Source organism: Rhinopithecus bieti, unplaced genomic scaffold, assembly GCF_001698545.2.
Source record: "Rhinopithecus bieti isolate Rb0 unplaced genomic scaffold, ASM169854v2 scaffold_7167, whole genome shotgun sequence".
Classification (NCBI taxonomy): domain Eukaryota; kingdom Metazoa; phylum Chordata; class Mammalia; order Primates; family Cercopithecidae; genus Rhinopithecus; species Rhinopithecus bieti.
The window spans coordinates 374,147-389,860 of NW_016805471.1; the positions used below are offsets into that span (position 1 = coordinate 374,147).

General features: G+C 36.4%; 1 protein-coding gene across 2 annotated transcripts; it reads left to right on the forward strand.

Moving 5' to 3' along the window:
• The first annotated feature begins 1,376 nt into the window (after positions 1-1,376).
• On the forward strand, positions 1,377-14,356 carry COMMD8 (COMM domain containing 8). Of its 2 annotated transcripts, none has more exons than XM_017872649.1 (5): positions 1,377-1,520; positions 4,857-5,012; positions 8,469-8,621; positions 11,942-12,097; positions 13,488-14,356. In XM_017872649.1, exons 1-5 carry the CDS (start codon positions 1,455-1,457, stop codon positions 13,506-13,508), a joined length of 552 nt encoding a protein of 183 aa, XP_017728138.1. In that variant the 5' UTR covers positions 1,377-1,454; the 3' UTR covers positions 13,509-14,356. The 2 variants fall into 2 exon arrangements, with proteins under 2 accessions (XP_017728138.1, XP_017728139.1); XM_017872650.1 differs by having other exon boundaries at positions 8,469-8,615.
• Positions 14,357-15,714: the final 1,358 nt, after the last annotated feature.

A 15,714-nucleotide genomic window follows, 5' to 3' on the forward strand; every position in this document is an offset into this window, starting at 1 on the left:
TACTTCAAATTTATTTCCTCATTTGTAATACCCACTGTACAAGACTGTAGCAGGAATTACTAAGATAAAAATATATGAAGTGTTTGACATAGATGCTTGCAAGTATTTTTCTCTCAATTATTATAATACATAAAATTTAATTTTTTTTTCTCAAAATAGACCTTACCCATCATTAGATTTACAGAAAGACTCAGGTGAAGTAGTTTTCCAGACTTCTCATTTTAACTATTATTTGGGGAGCTCGTATTCACAAAGTATCTTAAGACAATTACATTTCAGATAGGGGAATGAGTGTTGTGCATCTATCTGCATTAAGAACTAGAAAGTGGTAAATAAGTGAGGGACAGCTAAAACACCATGAAAATCATGGGAGAAAGAAATTGACTTCACCTTTGAGATGAGAGGCACACAGAGAAAGGATGTGTGAGGTAAACCTAGAATGCTGCTAATGAGTAGTTTTTCTCTGCATAGCCCATAGATTGAATACTTTCTCTTCCGCTTCACCATTTTGCACCACTTTTATTATTAAATTTATAAATTAGATTGTAATTCCTGTTTCTGGTCTACTAGTTATTATCTGCTATTGCAAGACATGCTCGTTTTACCATTGAATTCTTCAGCACCTGATTAAAGTAACAGCAGTAATAAGAAATAACAGAAAGGATATTTGGACTTTGAGCTTAGTTCAACATTAATAGCATGGCTCTAGAGTCCGATTGATTTTGTTTAACTTCAGACTGGGCCTCTTACTTAGCTTAGGTCAGTGATTTCTAGAGTTGCCAGATAAAATACAGGACACCCAGTTAAATTTGAATTTCAGATAGACAAATAATTTTCAGTATAAATATATCCAATACAATAGGGGATACTTACAACAAAATATTATTGCTTATCTGAAATTTCACATTTAACTGGACATTTGTTATTTTTATTTGCTAAATTCAACAACCCTAGTGACTTCTCTGATCATGTTTGCTTTCTGCAAATGGGGCTGGAAATCGTACTTTCTCCCTAGGATGATCTATGTACAGAACGTTGCTTATGGCAAAACCTTAATTTACGTTGCAAATCAGGATACTTTAGTAGAGACTTACGTTAAAACTCTGGGAGAATGACCATGCCCAGGCACCCAAAAAGATGGTTACATTTATTCGAAGGTTTTCTAAAGACTACAGAGAAAGTTCAATAGAACCCTGAACAAAGGTACAAACTGCGTTGAAAGATACGTAAATGTTCCTTTAAAGTAATAGCACAAGGGCATCTTAGCCACATCATTGCAAACTGCAGACTCCCTGGTTACGGGGAAACCGGTAGTTCCGCCTCTGCGCAAGCGCACAGGGACTTCTTGGTTCCACGCCCCGCCCCTCTCCGCCGGAGACAGTCACGTGGGCGAACCGTAGCTTTAGACAAGCGCCAGCCTTTTCACGTGACCCAGGCCCCAGCTTCGCGCAGGGATGGAGCCGGAAGAGGGGACGCTCTTGTGGCGGCTGCAGAAGCTGCCGGCCGAGCTGGGCCCGCAGGTGAGGGAGGGTACTGGGGGAAGCGGCGCGGGGCCTGGGCTTCGGGACCGCCCGGCGTGAGGATCAGGCCGGGTGCGACCCAGACGCCTTCGCAAGCTCCCTAGGAAAGGGAGGAGGAAGGGGCGTGATTTCGGGTGGTTGGTCCCCGCCTTCCCTGGGGAGCCTAGGTGGGCAGCTTGGGGCGCCACCCCTGGCCTAGAGGTGCAGCTCCAGGGCCTTTGCGCGCAGAAGCGCCCCCACCAGACGGGGCTTTGAAAGCTTTTGGCGTCAAGTCGGTGTTTGCTGCTGCTTCGTATACGTTTTCTTCATTCATTCAACACATACCTCCCAAAGTCTCCCTACCTGCCAGGCAGCAGGCACAGTACTAGGTGCTGGAATACTATGTGACCTAGACCGAAGCGAACCCTGCCCCTCCACCCTTGAGGGTAGTTGGAAGGAAGTGAAATAACTGGGCGAGTTACTTTTGTTAGGGTCGTCCCAAGAGGTGATGTACCCATTGACTTCCAGTCTATGAAAGAACCTGGCTTGTGAGAATCTGGAGAAAAGCAACCACATTCGTTTGTTCAGCCAGTTTTTCATTGAAGTCTGCCATAACACTGAGCGTCCCGATGGGATGAGGTAAAATGGTGAGTGAGACACACAGCCTGTGCCCTGGTGAAGCATCTTTTTTATAAGTCTCAATTTTGGTCTTCCTATTTTTTCTATTCCGTTTACACTGGAGAAAGTGTGGGGGAGACAGAAAGGAACTTACCTCCTGTCAGGGTCAAGAAAAAAGAAAACACCCTAATTATTTTCTCTGTTTTTGCAAGTGATGAACCTGAAATGTCAGCAGAAATTATGGCTAACTTGCCCAGGATTGCCCATCCAGAAAGTGGCAGAGCTGGAACTTATGCTCAGATCTATCGATTCTGAGTTTTTTATTGGCTTTTGGCTCTCCTTGTTTTCATTCTACCCATTTAGATAAGGTCCATAACCTTTATTACCATATATGTTGATGACTCCTAAATCTCTAGGTCCAGCCAAAATTTTCTTCCTCTATGGTTCAAGAATGCCAGTCAAAAAACAAAACCCCCAAAACCCCAAACCAAAATCTCTTCCCTGAGTGTCAGGCTTTTGCCACAGGTACCTCAAATTCGGTATGCCCTTGCGTGAGCTCTTCTTTCCCTCTGGACCTACTCCTCCCGTAGCCTCATTTTTGGTTTGTGGCACCACCACTTTCACCCAGCCCCTCAACCTGACGTTCTAGGTTTCATCCATGGCCTCTCCTTTTCACATCTCTTCTACCTCTTGACTGCCTCCATTTTGAGTGTCCTCAACAATTTAAGCCCCTTAATCTTTAATTCCTTAACTGAAAATTGAGGCACCTGGGCTCACCCTCTCTCTTTTCTTACATCTTCCAACCTGTTAGCAAATATATGAAAAAATAATGCAAATGTGTGAATAGATTGCTTCCCGGTTGAGAACTAGGCTCTTTTACTTTGTACACAGGTCCTTTTTGATTTGGCTCTACCCACCTCTCCAGCCTTGTCTCCTGTCACCCCCTAGGCACCCCCCAAAATAACTTGCTATTCCCTAAATCAAGCAGTGTGATTTTACAGTTTGCCTCCTGTATATATGCTGTTGCTTGTATCTAGAAATGCCCTTCTTCTCTCCTGTTTGCTTGGCCAACTACTCATCCTTTTAAGATGGACTTTTCCTTGCTTCCTCTCTGTGCTCCTTTGTACCTTGTATATACTTTTATTATGTCCCCATCATTCTAAATTACATGTATTTGTATGTTTGCCTTTTTCGAATGGACTAAAACTCTGTTATGGTAGGGCCTTATTTATTCTCAGTTTCCTCATTTGTAAATTAAGAATAATAACAATGGTTACTTCAGAGTTGTAATGAGGATCAGTCCAGAGCGTGGTACCTAATTAGGACTCCATAACAGTAGCTATTCTAGTTTCTTTGCCATTAAATAAAGTCATTTCCATGACCTTTGTCGTTAAATAAGGTCATTTCCATGACCTTATTTAATAACTGGGATGAAGTGTGCATTTCATATTTGTGAGTGACTAGCAAACATATTCCGAAAAAGATAATGCTTTTATTTTTCAGTTTGAGTTCTGGGTTTTGCTTTAGCATGGGGACAGTATAGGATAAGCTGTAGAGAATTTTGAATGAATTCAAAATTGAGTATGTTGATTTATGGTAAATAAAAATTCAGTTTGTATAGTATATTAGCCACCATTTGGAAGCAGTTGGTTATGTTCTGGCAAGTGTGATGTTAGAGGGAAGGAGTTATTAGTTAAAATGGGGTGGAATATGATTATTTCCAAGTTATTTGGTTCAAATACTACTCTTGTAAGATACAAATAACTTTGAGAAAGATAACCTTAGTATATGTTAAGTGCTTAGAATAGTACTGGCATTGTGTTATCTCAGTTAATAGATGTTGAAGGCGTGAATTGGAGGAGGAGGAGTAGTGATAATAATAATAAGGATGGTAACGAGGGCTAGCAATATCTGCATGTCTTTGTACATGCTTGGAAGATGCTAAGTGATTTCTATGTATTTTTCTTCAATCTTTACAGCAAGATTAAGAGAAGAGATGATATCCTTATTTAACACTTGAGGAAACAGACTCGGAAGATTTAAATAAAACTTGAAAGTACTGCAACTGGGATTTGAACTGGATAGTTTTATTCCAAAATCCATAGTCTTAATCACTATGTTAAGTTATACATGTGTTAGGCTTTCCATTGCTGATAGTAAGATACTAATAGGATAGAAAGGAATGTAGAAAAAAGGAAAAAAGTACTGAAGACTTTCTGGGAATACATCTAAAGTAACTGCTGAGCTGGGTGTGGTGGTGCTCGCCTGCAGTCCTAGCTACTTGGGAGGCTGAGATGGGAAAATTGCATGAGTTCAGGAGTTGAAAGCCAGTCTGGGCAACATAGTGAGACCCTCAAAAGAAAAAAAAGTATGTTGTGAAAATGGAGGCAAAGCAAAATGTAGCTTATAGGCCTACAGTAAGAGACTTTGATGTAAGTCCTATCTTTTTGTTTGGTCATTGCTGTAAATACATCTTTTATACGTATCTTCCTTTTAGTTTTTTCGTTATGTAATTTTTATAAAATTATTTTAGTTTCTGAAGGTTGACATAATAATAGAAAGTATAGGATTTTTATGAGTTCTAATTTTTAATTAGAATAATCTTAAAAGTGGTTCATACATTTTAACTTAAGCTGGTCTTGCAGATAACATGAACATCTCCCAACGTTAGTTAAGAGGAAGATAAATTTGTTTTATCATTTTACTTATAAGTGCATTTATTTGTGTTTTTCTTGCTAGCTTCTTCACAAAATAATTGATGGCATTTGTGGTCGAGCTTATCCTGTGTACCAAGATTATCACACTGTTTGGGAATCAGAAGAATGGATGCACGTTTTAGAAGATATTGCCAAATTTTTTAAAGCTGTAGTTGGTAAAAACTTATCTGATGAAGAGGTAACTTCTCTGCACATTTCTATAACTTACAATAAATAATGCTCAGGTTTCTTTCTGAGTTTTTTTAGAGCAGTGTGTAATACAAGGGCCATCATCAGTAACAACAAATACCTTATAATTGTGAATGGAAAATCTGTGGAAATCCTAGGTTTTGCAGTTTTGTTTTGGTTGTTTTTGCTCTTTTAATTGTGAAACATTTAAAACATACAGAAGAAAACAAGAAGTTATATAACTGATACCTACATTCGCATTACCAGTTAAACAGGTGTTAACATTTTGCAATGTGTGTGTTTGTTTCAGAAATAAAGCATTACGGAGGTAACCAAAATTCCCCTATCCCACACCTGGATATCCCACTTTCACCTAGAGATCACCACTCTTGAAGGTGGTGTTCATGTTTTGTATTATATATTATATGTATGTTTGAATGTTTGAGTATATTGAATTATTTGGGGTGTGTAAGTGTATAACTTGTAATAAAATGTAACATATGTTTGCACTTGTAAATTGTTTTAAATGCAGCATTATGTTTTACATTGATAAACGTGGATCTAGTGTATTTTAAATCCTTGTATTTGATGATAGAAATTAAATAAGATTTATTTATCTCCCTACTAATAGTCGTTGCTTCTTTCATTATTACACATAATACTGCTATAAACATTCTTTACATGTCTCCTTGTTCACACTCACATCAGCTTTTCTGGGGTAGATATCTTGAAGTGAAATTGCATGGTCATAGGATATCCTTCTTCCACTGAATTACTTTTGCATCTTTGTCAAAAATCATTTGACCTTGTGTAGGTTGCTCACGTTTCTGAAAATCAAGTTATTTATGTTTGTCATTGATTTGGATGATATTCTGATGTGAGCTCATTGTTAGAAATATGTATTTTAAATATTTTCTATTATGTGCTTGCCTTTTTACTCTCTCAATGGTGTCTTCTGGTGAAACAAGTTGTGAAATTTAACAAATCTACTTTGTCAATATTTCTTTTGCTGGCTAATACTATTAGTGTTTTGTTTCAGAAATATTTATGCTGAAGACATGAAGATTCTTGGATGTGTTCTTGTAGAAGCTTGATTGTTTTAGCTCTCACATTATGTCACTGATGCATTTTGAATTAATATTTGTGTGTGGAATGGAGGTCAAGTTCAAAATTTTCTACACGAATATCCAGTGGACCGTTTATTGAAATGACCATCCTTGCCACACAGTATTGCTGTGCTGCCTTTATTGTAAATCAAATGGCCATATATTTGTGCCTCTGTATCTTGACTCTTTAATGTATTCCACTAGTCTACTTGTATGTATTTGCCAATGCTACACTGCTTTAATTACTGTAGAATTAAAGCTAAATTAAATTATGTCTTGATATCTGGTAATAGAAGACCTTCATTGTCATGCTTCTTCAGGAGTGCCTTGGCTATTATGTTTTCAGATAACCCTCTAGAATCAACTTTTCAGTTTTAACCTACAAACCTGCTGGATTTTTTATGGAGATTGCACTGAATCACTAGATCATTTGTGGGGAGAATTGACAACATTTAGCTTTACAAAGTTATGAACATGGGCTGGCCCTCTGTTTATTTAGAGGGCTTTGGTTTCTCTATTTATTTAGAGGGCTTTGGTTTCTCTCTCTCGTGTTTTGTAGTTTTCAGTGTTGAGCTCTTGCAAATATTTTTTGTTTCTGAGTAAATGATGTTTTGATCTTTAATTTTCAATAGTTTTTTGCTAGTATGTACAAACAGTTGATTTTTATATAGAGTCCCACAGCCTTTCTAAATTTGTTTACTGTATCTAATTGTATGTAGATTTTTTGGGGGGAGATTGTATATAATAATTTTCTTTTTCAGCTTTAACATCTTTCATTTGTTTTTCTTACCTTTGTGCATTGGCTAACACCAGCAGTCAGTGTTTCTTTTAAAAAAGCAGGCATAGTAGATATATGTCTATTCCTAACCTTAGGGAGAAAGTGTTTACTATTTCACCATTTAGTATGTTAGCTCCGTGATTTTATAGATATCCATTGTTAGACTAAAGAAGCATCCTACAATTCTAACTTTGCTGAGAATTTTTACCATGAATGGATACTGAATTTTATCAAATGCTTTTCCCTGAATTTATTATTGTTTCTTCTTTATTTTGTTAATGTGATTTTTGAATGTTAAACTAAGGCTGCACTGCCAAAATAAACTCCACTTGATCATGATGTATTATCTTTTTTATATATCTCTTGATTTGAATTGCCAATATTTTGCTTAGGATTTTTACATCAATATTTGAGTGATATTGGCCTAGGTGTTTTCTTTTTTTTTTCTTTTCCTCCCTATAATACTCTTGTCAAGGTGTCAAGTTTTATTCTGGCCTCATGGAATGAATTGGGAAGAATTTTTTTCCCTCTTCCTGTTCACAGGAAGAATAAATGAGATTAATTTTATTTATTTATTTAGTGTTGTGCTACTTAATTTTCACACATTCGGAAATTTTTTGGTTACCTTTTCTCATTAGTCATGACTTCATTACCCAGTAATAAAAATATGAACAGTATTATTTAAGTTCTTTGAGATCTGATGTGGTTTACTAAATGGCTCAGAATATGGTACATTATGGTGAATGTTACATATACATTTGAAAATAATGTGTACTCTACAGTTGTCAGGTGTAGTATTGTATATATTGCTAAGGTTAGGTAGAATGCATTTTTTCAATTCTTCTATATCCTCATTGATTTTTTTTGTTTCTTTGTGTCAGCTATTGAGAGTTGTATTAATACCTCTAATTGTGAATGTGGATTTATTCATTTCTTTTAGTGCTGCCAAGTTTTGCTGCTTTATATATTTTGAAACTATGGTGTTAGGTACACAGGGATTTATGATTGTTGTGTCTTTCTGTTGAATTGCCCTTTTACTGTCCTTCTGTATTTCTTGTAACACTTCTTGCCTTAAGGGCTACATTGTCTGATATATTAATACAAGTTGAGTATTCTTTATCTGAAATGCTTGGGACCAGAACTGTTTTGGATTTCGGATTTTTTTGACTTTGCAATATTTGCATTATACTCAACAGTGCAGCATCCCTGCTAAAAAAAAATCAAATCTGAAATCTTAACTATTCAAATGAGCACTTCCTTTGAGCATCCTGTCAGTTCACAAAACTTTTCCCGTTTTGGGATTTGAGATACTCACCCTGCATGGCTGTATCAGCTTTGGTGTTTTCCAGGTGTATTCATTTCCACGCTGCTGCTTCCATCAGTCCTTTTTCTTTACTCTCTATTTTGCAGAAATTTGTTAAAACCTATTTTCTGGTTACTCACTCTCATCTTAGTCTTTTTTATAGTTACAGAAGTATTTCTCTTTTTCTTTTACTGTTGCTTTAAAAGTGTGCAAAAGGAGAGTGGAATTGTGTTTTTACGTTTTAAACAGAAAGCCCCTTTTGTCTGTTTTATTTTATAGATATTTCAGCAGTTGAATCAGTTGAATTCATTTCATCAAGAAACTATCATGAAATGTGTGAAAAGTAGGAAAGATGAAATCAAACAGGCTCTGTCGAGAGAAATAGTTGCTATTTCCTCTGCACAGCTGCAGGATTTTGATTGGCAGGTAAAGGTAAGAGTCTATGAGTATGTGTATTTTTTATTTCATTTTCTGGATATAGACAAATATCCTTATAATATCATATATCTAAAATTTGTTATTTTGGGAATGTGTTATCCCAAAGAAATATCAAAGATAGTTTAAATTGCACCTTACATTAACTTGGGCATAAGTACACTACAAACATCTAAGCCACGTGTAATAACATTACATTGATAATAAATTTAATTAGATCTGTAAATCATTAAATGTCATAAATGATGGGACAGCATATAGTCAACATATACATACATACATACGTACATATATATATATATAATTTATTTTTTGAGAGAGAGTCGTGCTCTGTCATCTAGGCTGGAGTGCAGTGGTGCAATCTCAGCTCACTGCAACTTCTGCCTCCTGGGTTCAAGCAATTCTTCTGCCTCAGCCTCCTGAGTAGCTGGGACTACAGGCACGTGCCACCACACCTAGCTAATTTTTGTATCTTTGGTGGAGATTTGGGGTTTTGCCATTTTGGCTAGGCTGGTCTCGAATCCTGGCCTCAAGTGAGTGATCTTTGGGGGGCCTCAGCCCCCCAAAGTGCTGGTTTTGCAGGCGTGAGCCACACCACCTGGTCAACATATATTTTTGACCACAACTTTCTAGACTTCATAGCTTTCTTAAGACTGGTAAATGTGATTCTACCTCTAGGAGGAAAACCTGTAAGATACTATTAAAACATCAGTTTTTAATACATTTTGGAGAGTCACTATCAGTAGAGTTCATAAAGAACAATCTCAGACCCACTTTTTGTCCTTATAAGATACCCAGACCAGTAGATGAAGAGGAAACAAATAATTTTGTTTCTTGATTTTAGCATGACCCTGGATAAAGTGCCTTACATTGTATATGTGGATTAAGTAGAGAAAAATGTGGGAAGATAATAGGTGGGTTCATAATCAGATAAATAACTAAGCAAAGACAGATAAATGTATATTAGTTAAGAAGTCTCTGGCTCTAGTCTTGGCCCGGTCATTTTCAACATTTTTATGAGTATTATGCTTATCATATCTGAAGGTGATATAAAACTAGAGCTATAACACGTTAATAATGTGACACAAAGTTTAAAATTATGTCACAGCTAATTACATCAGTGACCAAATGAATGAAATAGGCAACCTAAATAGAGGATGTTTAATTTAAATATTTAAATTTTATAAATTTAGTTTCAATTTCAGATTTTATATTTTTATAAATATAAAAGATAAAGGAGGCCAGGTGCGGTGGCTCACGCCTGTAATCCCAGCACTTTGGGAGGCCAAGGCGGGTGGATCACTTGAGGCTAGGAGTTCGAGACTGGCCTGGCCAACATGGCAAAACTGCAACTCTACTGAAAAAATACGAATATTAGCTGGGTGTTTTGGTGTGTGCCTGTAGTCCCAGCTACTTGGGAGGCTGAGGCACGAGAATTGCTTGAACGCAGGAGGTGGAGCTTGCAGTGAACCAAGATCATTGTGCCGCTTCACTCCAGCCTGGGCACCAGAGCGTGACTTTGTCTCAGAAAAAAATAATAAAGGATAAGAGATAGATGTTAATGGTAGCATATATGAGAAATGTTTAGTTTGGTTTATCAAAGTATAGCTTCATTCGTGTTGATTCAGGCCCATATTTTGTTGGTAGAAATGCAGTTTTTTTTTTTTTTTGAGATAAGAGTTTCACTCTTGTTGCCCAGGCTGGAGTGCAATGGCAGGATCTCAGCTCACTGCAACCCCACCTCCCGGGTTCAAGCTATTCTGCCCCAGCCTCCCGAGTAGCTGGGATTACAGGCATGTGCCACCACACCTGGCTAATTTTGTATTTTTAGTAGAGATGGGGTTTTGCCATGTTGGTCAGGCTGGTCACAAACTCCCGACCTCAGGTGATCCGCCCACCTCAGCCTCCCAAAGTGCTGGGATTACAGGTGTGAGCCACTGTGCCCGGCAGAATTGCAGTTCTTCAAGCAAGAGATAGTGCTAGTACCTTCTGTTTCCAATGATAACATCTTTTTAGTGTAATATCTGTTTAGTTTTGGCTGCCAAACTTAATAGATATTTAAGCAAATTGGACTCCAGGTAGCAAAGAATGACTAGGAACTTAAAATCATGGTGTGTGAAATTGCTTTGAAACACTGATACCATGTACCTGGAAAAGATTAAACCTGGTAGAAACATGACACTTACCTTTAAAAGGCCAAAAGTCATAAATGGGGGAATATATAAATGCTTTGTGGCTCCAGAAAGTAGGTGAAGCACTAAGGTATATTATTTGCAATAAGATAGGTTTCAATTCAACCTAGGGAAGAACTTTTTAACAAGTATGAATATCTGGAAATGATTGTAAATTCTTCTTGAGGTAGCACATGCATCGTCATTGGTGGTATTCAAGCATAGGGTGAAAAACTATTTATTGGAAATATTGAGGAGGAGAATTATGCATAAGATAGTTAACCTGAAGCTGCTACTTCCAGATCTCAGATATTATAGGTCCTGTTTTTGGGTGAGAGAATGGAGGAGATAGGTCAACATTTGATTCTATAGTGTATGTACCACAAGAGAGATCCTTTGAGGTCATTAGGAAAGATGTCCCTTATCATTGCATAAGTAATTTTTTTGCAAGTGGTAGCATTCTAAACAAAGATTCAGTTTTCTGGATTTTCTGGCTCAGATTCCAGGAAAATTGAGTTTCCCTGTGCTGTCTGCCAAGGAAGCTATGGTGCTCATTTCAAAAAGTACTAGTATTATAAATATTTGGTTCTTCCAATTCCCCTAGGATATATTCCAGAGAAATAAATTAAGAAATGAGGTAAGTGTACAGAGTGTTTCTGTTGAGTGGCTCTAATTGAAGATGGTATCTTGATAACATTTATCAATATTGTGATAGATAGATAGCTGACCATTAATTAAGCATCTTAATTTCTGAGAGTTTACCAGTATTTTTGGTCTCACTTATCTTTGTACATGAGCTTTCATCTTCTTGGTGCCTTTAATCTTCTTTAAGAATTCTCTATGTTTCTTGTACATTAGACCCATTCATTACTTCCCAGGCATGACTCTGATCTACATACCTGCTTCTGTCACAAGATTGCTGACTGGTTTCTTACTTTCCTACCCATTTCCTCTCTTTTATTCGCTCTCCTTTCTCTTTCTATTCTTCAAATATGCTTTAGCATGGATTTAATTTGTTTTTCACTTTTCTCTATACTCAACAGCAAACAGTACTTTTAAAAAATGTACTGCTAACTAACCTCTGATGCATATTCAATATGGTTCTTTTTACTACTTATTAATTGCTATTTTTCTGATTTTAAACAGCTTGCACTTTCCAGTGACAAGATTGCTGCATTACGAATGCCACTTTTAAGCCTGCATCTAGATGTAAAAGAAAATGGTGAAGTAAAACCATATTCTATTGAAATGAGTAGAGAGGAGCTGCAGAATCTAATACATTCCTTGGAAGCAGCAAATAAGGTATTTGCTATAATTTTGTCATATGATTTGAATGTTTAAGGCTTTTGGGTTTTTTTGAGTTGGAATCTTGCTTTGTCACCCAGGCTGGAGGGCAGTGGCGTGATATCGGCTCACTGCAACCTCCGCCTCCTGAGTTCAAGCGATTCTCGTGCCTGAGCCTCCAGACTAGCTGGGATTACAGATGCCGGCAACCACGCCTGACTGATTTTTGTATTTTTAGTAGAGGTGGGGTTTCACCATGTTGGCCAGGCTGGTCTCAAACTCTTGACCTCAAGTGATCTACACGCCTTGGCCTCCCAAAGTGCTGGGATTACAGGCATGGGCCACTGCATCCAGCCAAACGTTTTAAGTTTTGATTGATGCTCCTAGACTCATAGTTCACTTTTAGTGTTTTTTCTCCTGATGTTTTATGTTAAGCACAGAAAATACTTTGTTAGTATGTTCTGAACTCTAGTTTTAGATATTGATTACAACTTGTAATGTTCAATTACTTAGTTTCGAACATAATGTATTAAGTAATTTTTGAAAGAATAATAGTGCTATTCTAACAGCTGAATTTCTTTTGCTTCAATGCTCGTTAATGATAAAATAAAATTTTACCTTAGAATAATAAAATTAATTGATTCTGAAGAGTTTTTATGATTAAAAAAATTACGATCCTGAAGAAAAAGTGGCTTTATTAAGTGGACTAATAATAGAAAATTGCTTTTATGATCCTCTATGGAAGACAAAATATGGCCTGTAGTTACTATGACAAAATCAGATTGAGGCAAGACAGAACTAATGAATGTCGAAAAACTTTACATTTACAATGGAGTGGCTAAATAACAGTAACTGCTCCTAATGTTTAATAAGTGAGAAAAATAATATTTAAACAGTGGAAACTGTTGTGAGGAGGAATAAAAATAATTATCTTTGTATATGTATGTTTCTTTGTTATTGCTCAGCATTTTCTCTAGTGATCGCATCTCACTGATTAAGTCTCAGTGATTCTTACAACCTCTACTGCTCCACTATTTAATCTTCTTGATCCTGCTTTTTAAAAACTCCGATAAACTTCGGCTTCTCTCCACACTCTGCATTTGCTCAAACATTGTAGTGCTTTGATCACCGGTCCACATGCCTATTAACCAAACGAGCAGCTCGGGCTTGGCTGGATGGCTGAGTGGGGCTACATGTGTGAAGGGTGCGTGTGGTAGAGCCCGATATAAATGGTAACAGATTCTGAACCGTAGATTCTGGCAGGCATATGTCATCAGTTACTGTGTATTGTACTTCCTTGTTATGAATTCTCCATGCTCTTTTTCAGAGACTTCAAAGCATTTAATATGAAATATATCAGCATCAGTCTTGTATAACCTGATATTTTCTCTTCAATTTGTGTTTTAAGGTGGTCCTGCAGTTGAAATAACTGGAAATGATGAATACCAGTGCTATCAGATTTTATTGCTCCAACTTATATGGCAGAGTGAATACTGTGTGTTCAGAAACGCTGTGATGTCTTGACTGTTGAAACAGGCTGAGAAAGCAGCAATGTTGATATTATAAAGATAAAAATGTATCCACATTTCTTAACAGGAAATTACATGGTTGAGAGGAAATGCATAAAATGAAAGATGAAAAATCTGTAGTGGCAGTTTATATTTTCATGATTGTTTTGCCTCATTTATTAAATACTTGAGAAATCTTTGGAGATACACAGTTTTATTGAAAGCTAAAAATAGGTTCTAAAGTAATGTAAAAATATAAAGCACAAATATACTTGAATATTGCTTAAATAATTATGTGAATAGCAACATATATTATGGGTATATAATTACTTTGTGATATTTTTAAAAACTTTTTCAAAGAATGTATAAGCTGCATATATAACTCAGGAGATTCCATGTCTTTCTCATATTTCAGAGGAAAGATTATAAAATATAAAATTTCTTAGAGAACACCTCTTTGTCAGAGATAAACAAGAACAAATACTATAAACTTATGTGAACAATTTTGAGTTTATGAATTCTAGAAACTAAAGAATACAGAAAAACGAAAATAACATTTTTACTTCTGCACTTCTATGTTTGGGAAACGTTCTGATAAAAAATAGTTGCCATTGTGCAGTGTGTATATTATTCAAATATGAGATAAGACTATGTACAGGTCCACTTTTGTTAATAAACTCAATATTGAATACTTTTGAATGTTAAATTCATTGGAAAAGCAAACCATTTGTAACCTCAGTTAACTTTAACAACAAGCATTCTGAGCAAATGAAAAGTGTCTTGTTTTATTTTTATATATTTATTTTAAATGACTCCAAATAACTCAGTAGTTATACGTAATTATACATAACTCAATAATACGTAATTAATAGGTGCTTGCTATTTGCAAGCCATATGGCTCAGTAGAGCATCATACTATTCTTTGAGGCATCCAGAGCAATTATTACTATTCTCATCATACAGGTGAGGATAGGCTTAGAGAGTTTTCTGAGTGTGGTCTAAACAGTGCTACTCAAAAATGTGTCTGCAGAGAAGTGCTTGTCTGTGAACTGTTTGTTACAGGTCAGTGATTCAATATGGAGCTTGGGCCAGAAAGTGTATCAGTATACTGCTTTCTTCATCAAGAAATTTTGGTTTTAAAAAAATTATCAGCTGAAGGAAAGAGTGTGCTTAGTGTGGTAGGTAATTAACCTTCTTGTGCAAGTTATTTATTACGGGCCAGTGATGGTTTGTAGAACAGCACTTTGAATAGCACTTATCATGAAGTCTCTTCTAAATTTCAACTTTCCATGCAGTATCTCCTTTAGAATGAAAACATCTTGCTGTGTAGTCACTCTCTCACCACTTGGTAACACTCCATTCGCATATTCAGCAGCTTTATCGAAATTGGATCAGTATACTAAATAGTATACATATTGAAGTGTGCAATGTGATATTTTGACATATACATGTTTACATCCATGAAAGCATCACCACAAATTAGGATAATGAACATTTGAACACTCCTGAAGATTTCCTCTTGGTCCTCTGTAGTCCCTGCCCCTTCCATTTCCCACAGGTAACCACTGATCTGTTTCCTGTCACTACAGATTGTTGCATTTTTGAAAATTTAGTATAAAGGAATCATATAGTGTGTACTATTTTTTTAAAAAAATTGGCTTCTTTCAGCATTATCTTGAGTTTCATTCATGTTACATGCATCAGTAGCTCATTTCTTTTTATTGTTCAGAAGTATTATGTTGTAGAGTTCTGCCACAATTTATTCACCTATTAATGGATATTTTGGTTCGTTCAAGTTTTATTCATTAGAATACATAGAATGCTGTGAACTTTCTTGCATGCATCTTTGAACGAACATATGCTTTTTTTTTTTTTTTTTTTTGAGCAAGTACTTTAGAATGAAATGACTGGATGATATGGTAGGTTTATTTTTTCAAGATACTCCCGAACTTAAAAATTTTTTTTATTTGAATAACTTTTGAGGGTATAGGTGGTTTTTGGTTACACAGAGAAGTTATTTAGTGCTGATTTCTGAGATTTTATTGCTCCCGTCACCCGAGCAGTATACTGTATCCTTAATGTAATCTTTTATCCTTCACACCCCTCCCAACCTTCCTCCCTGAGCAA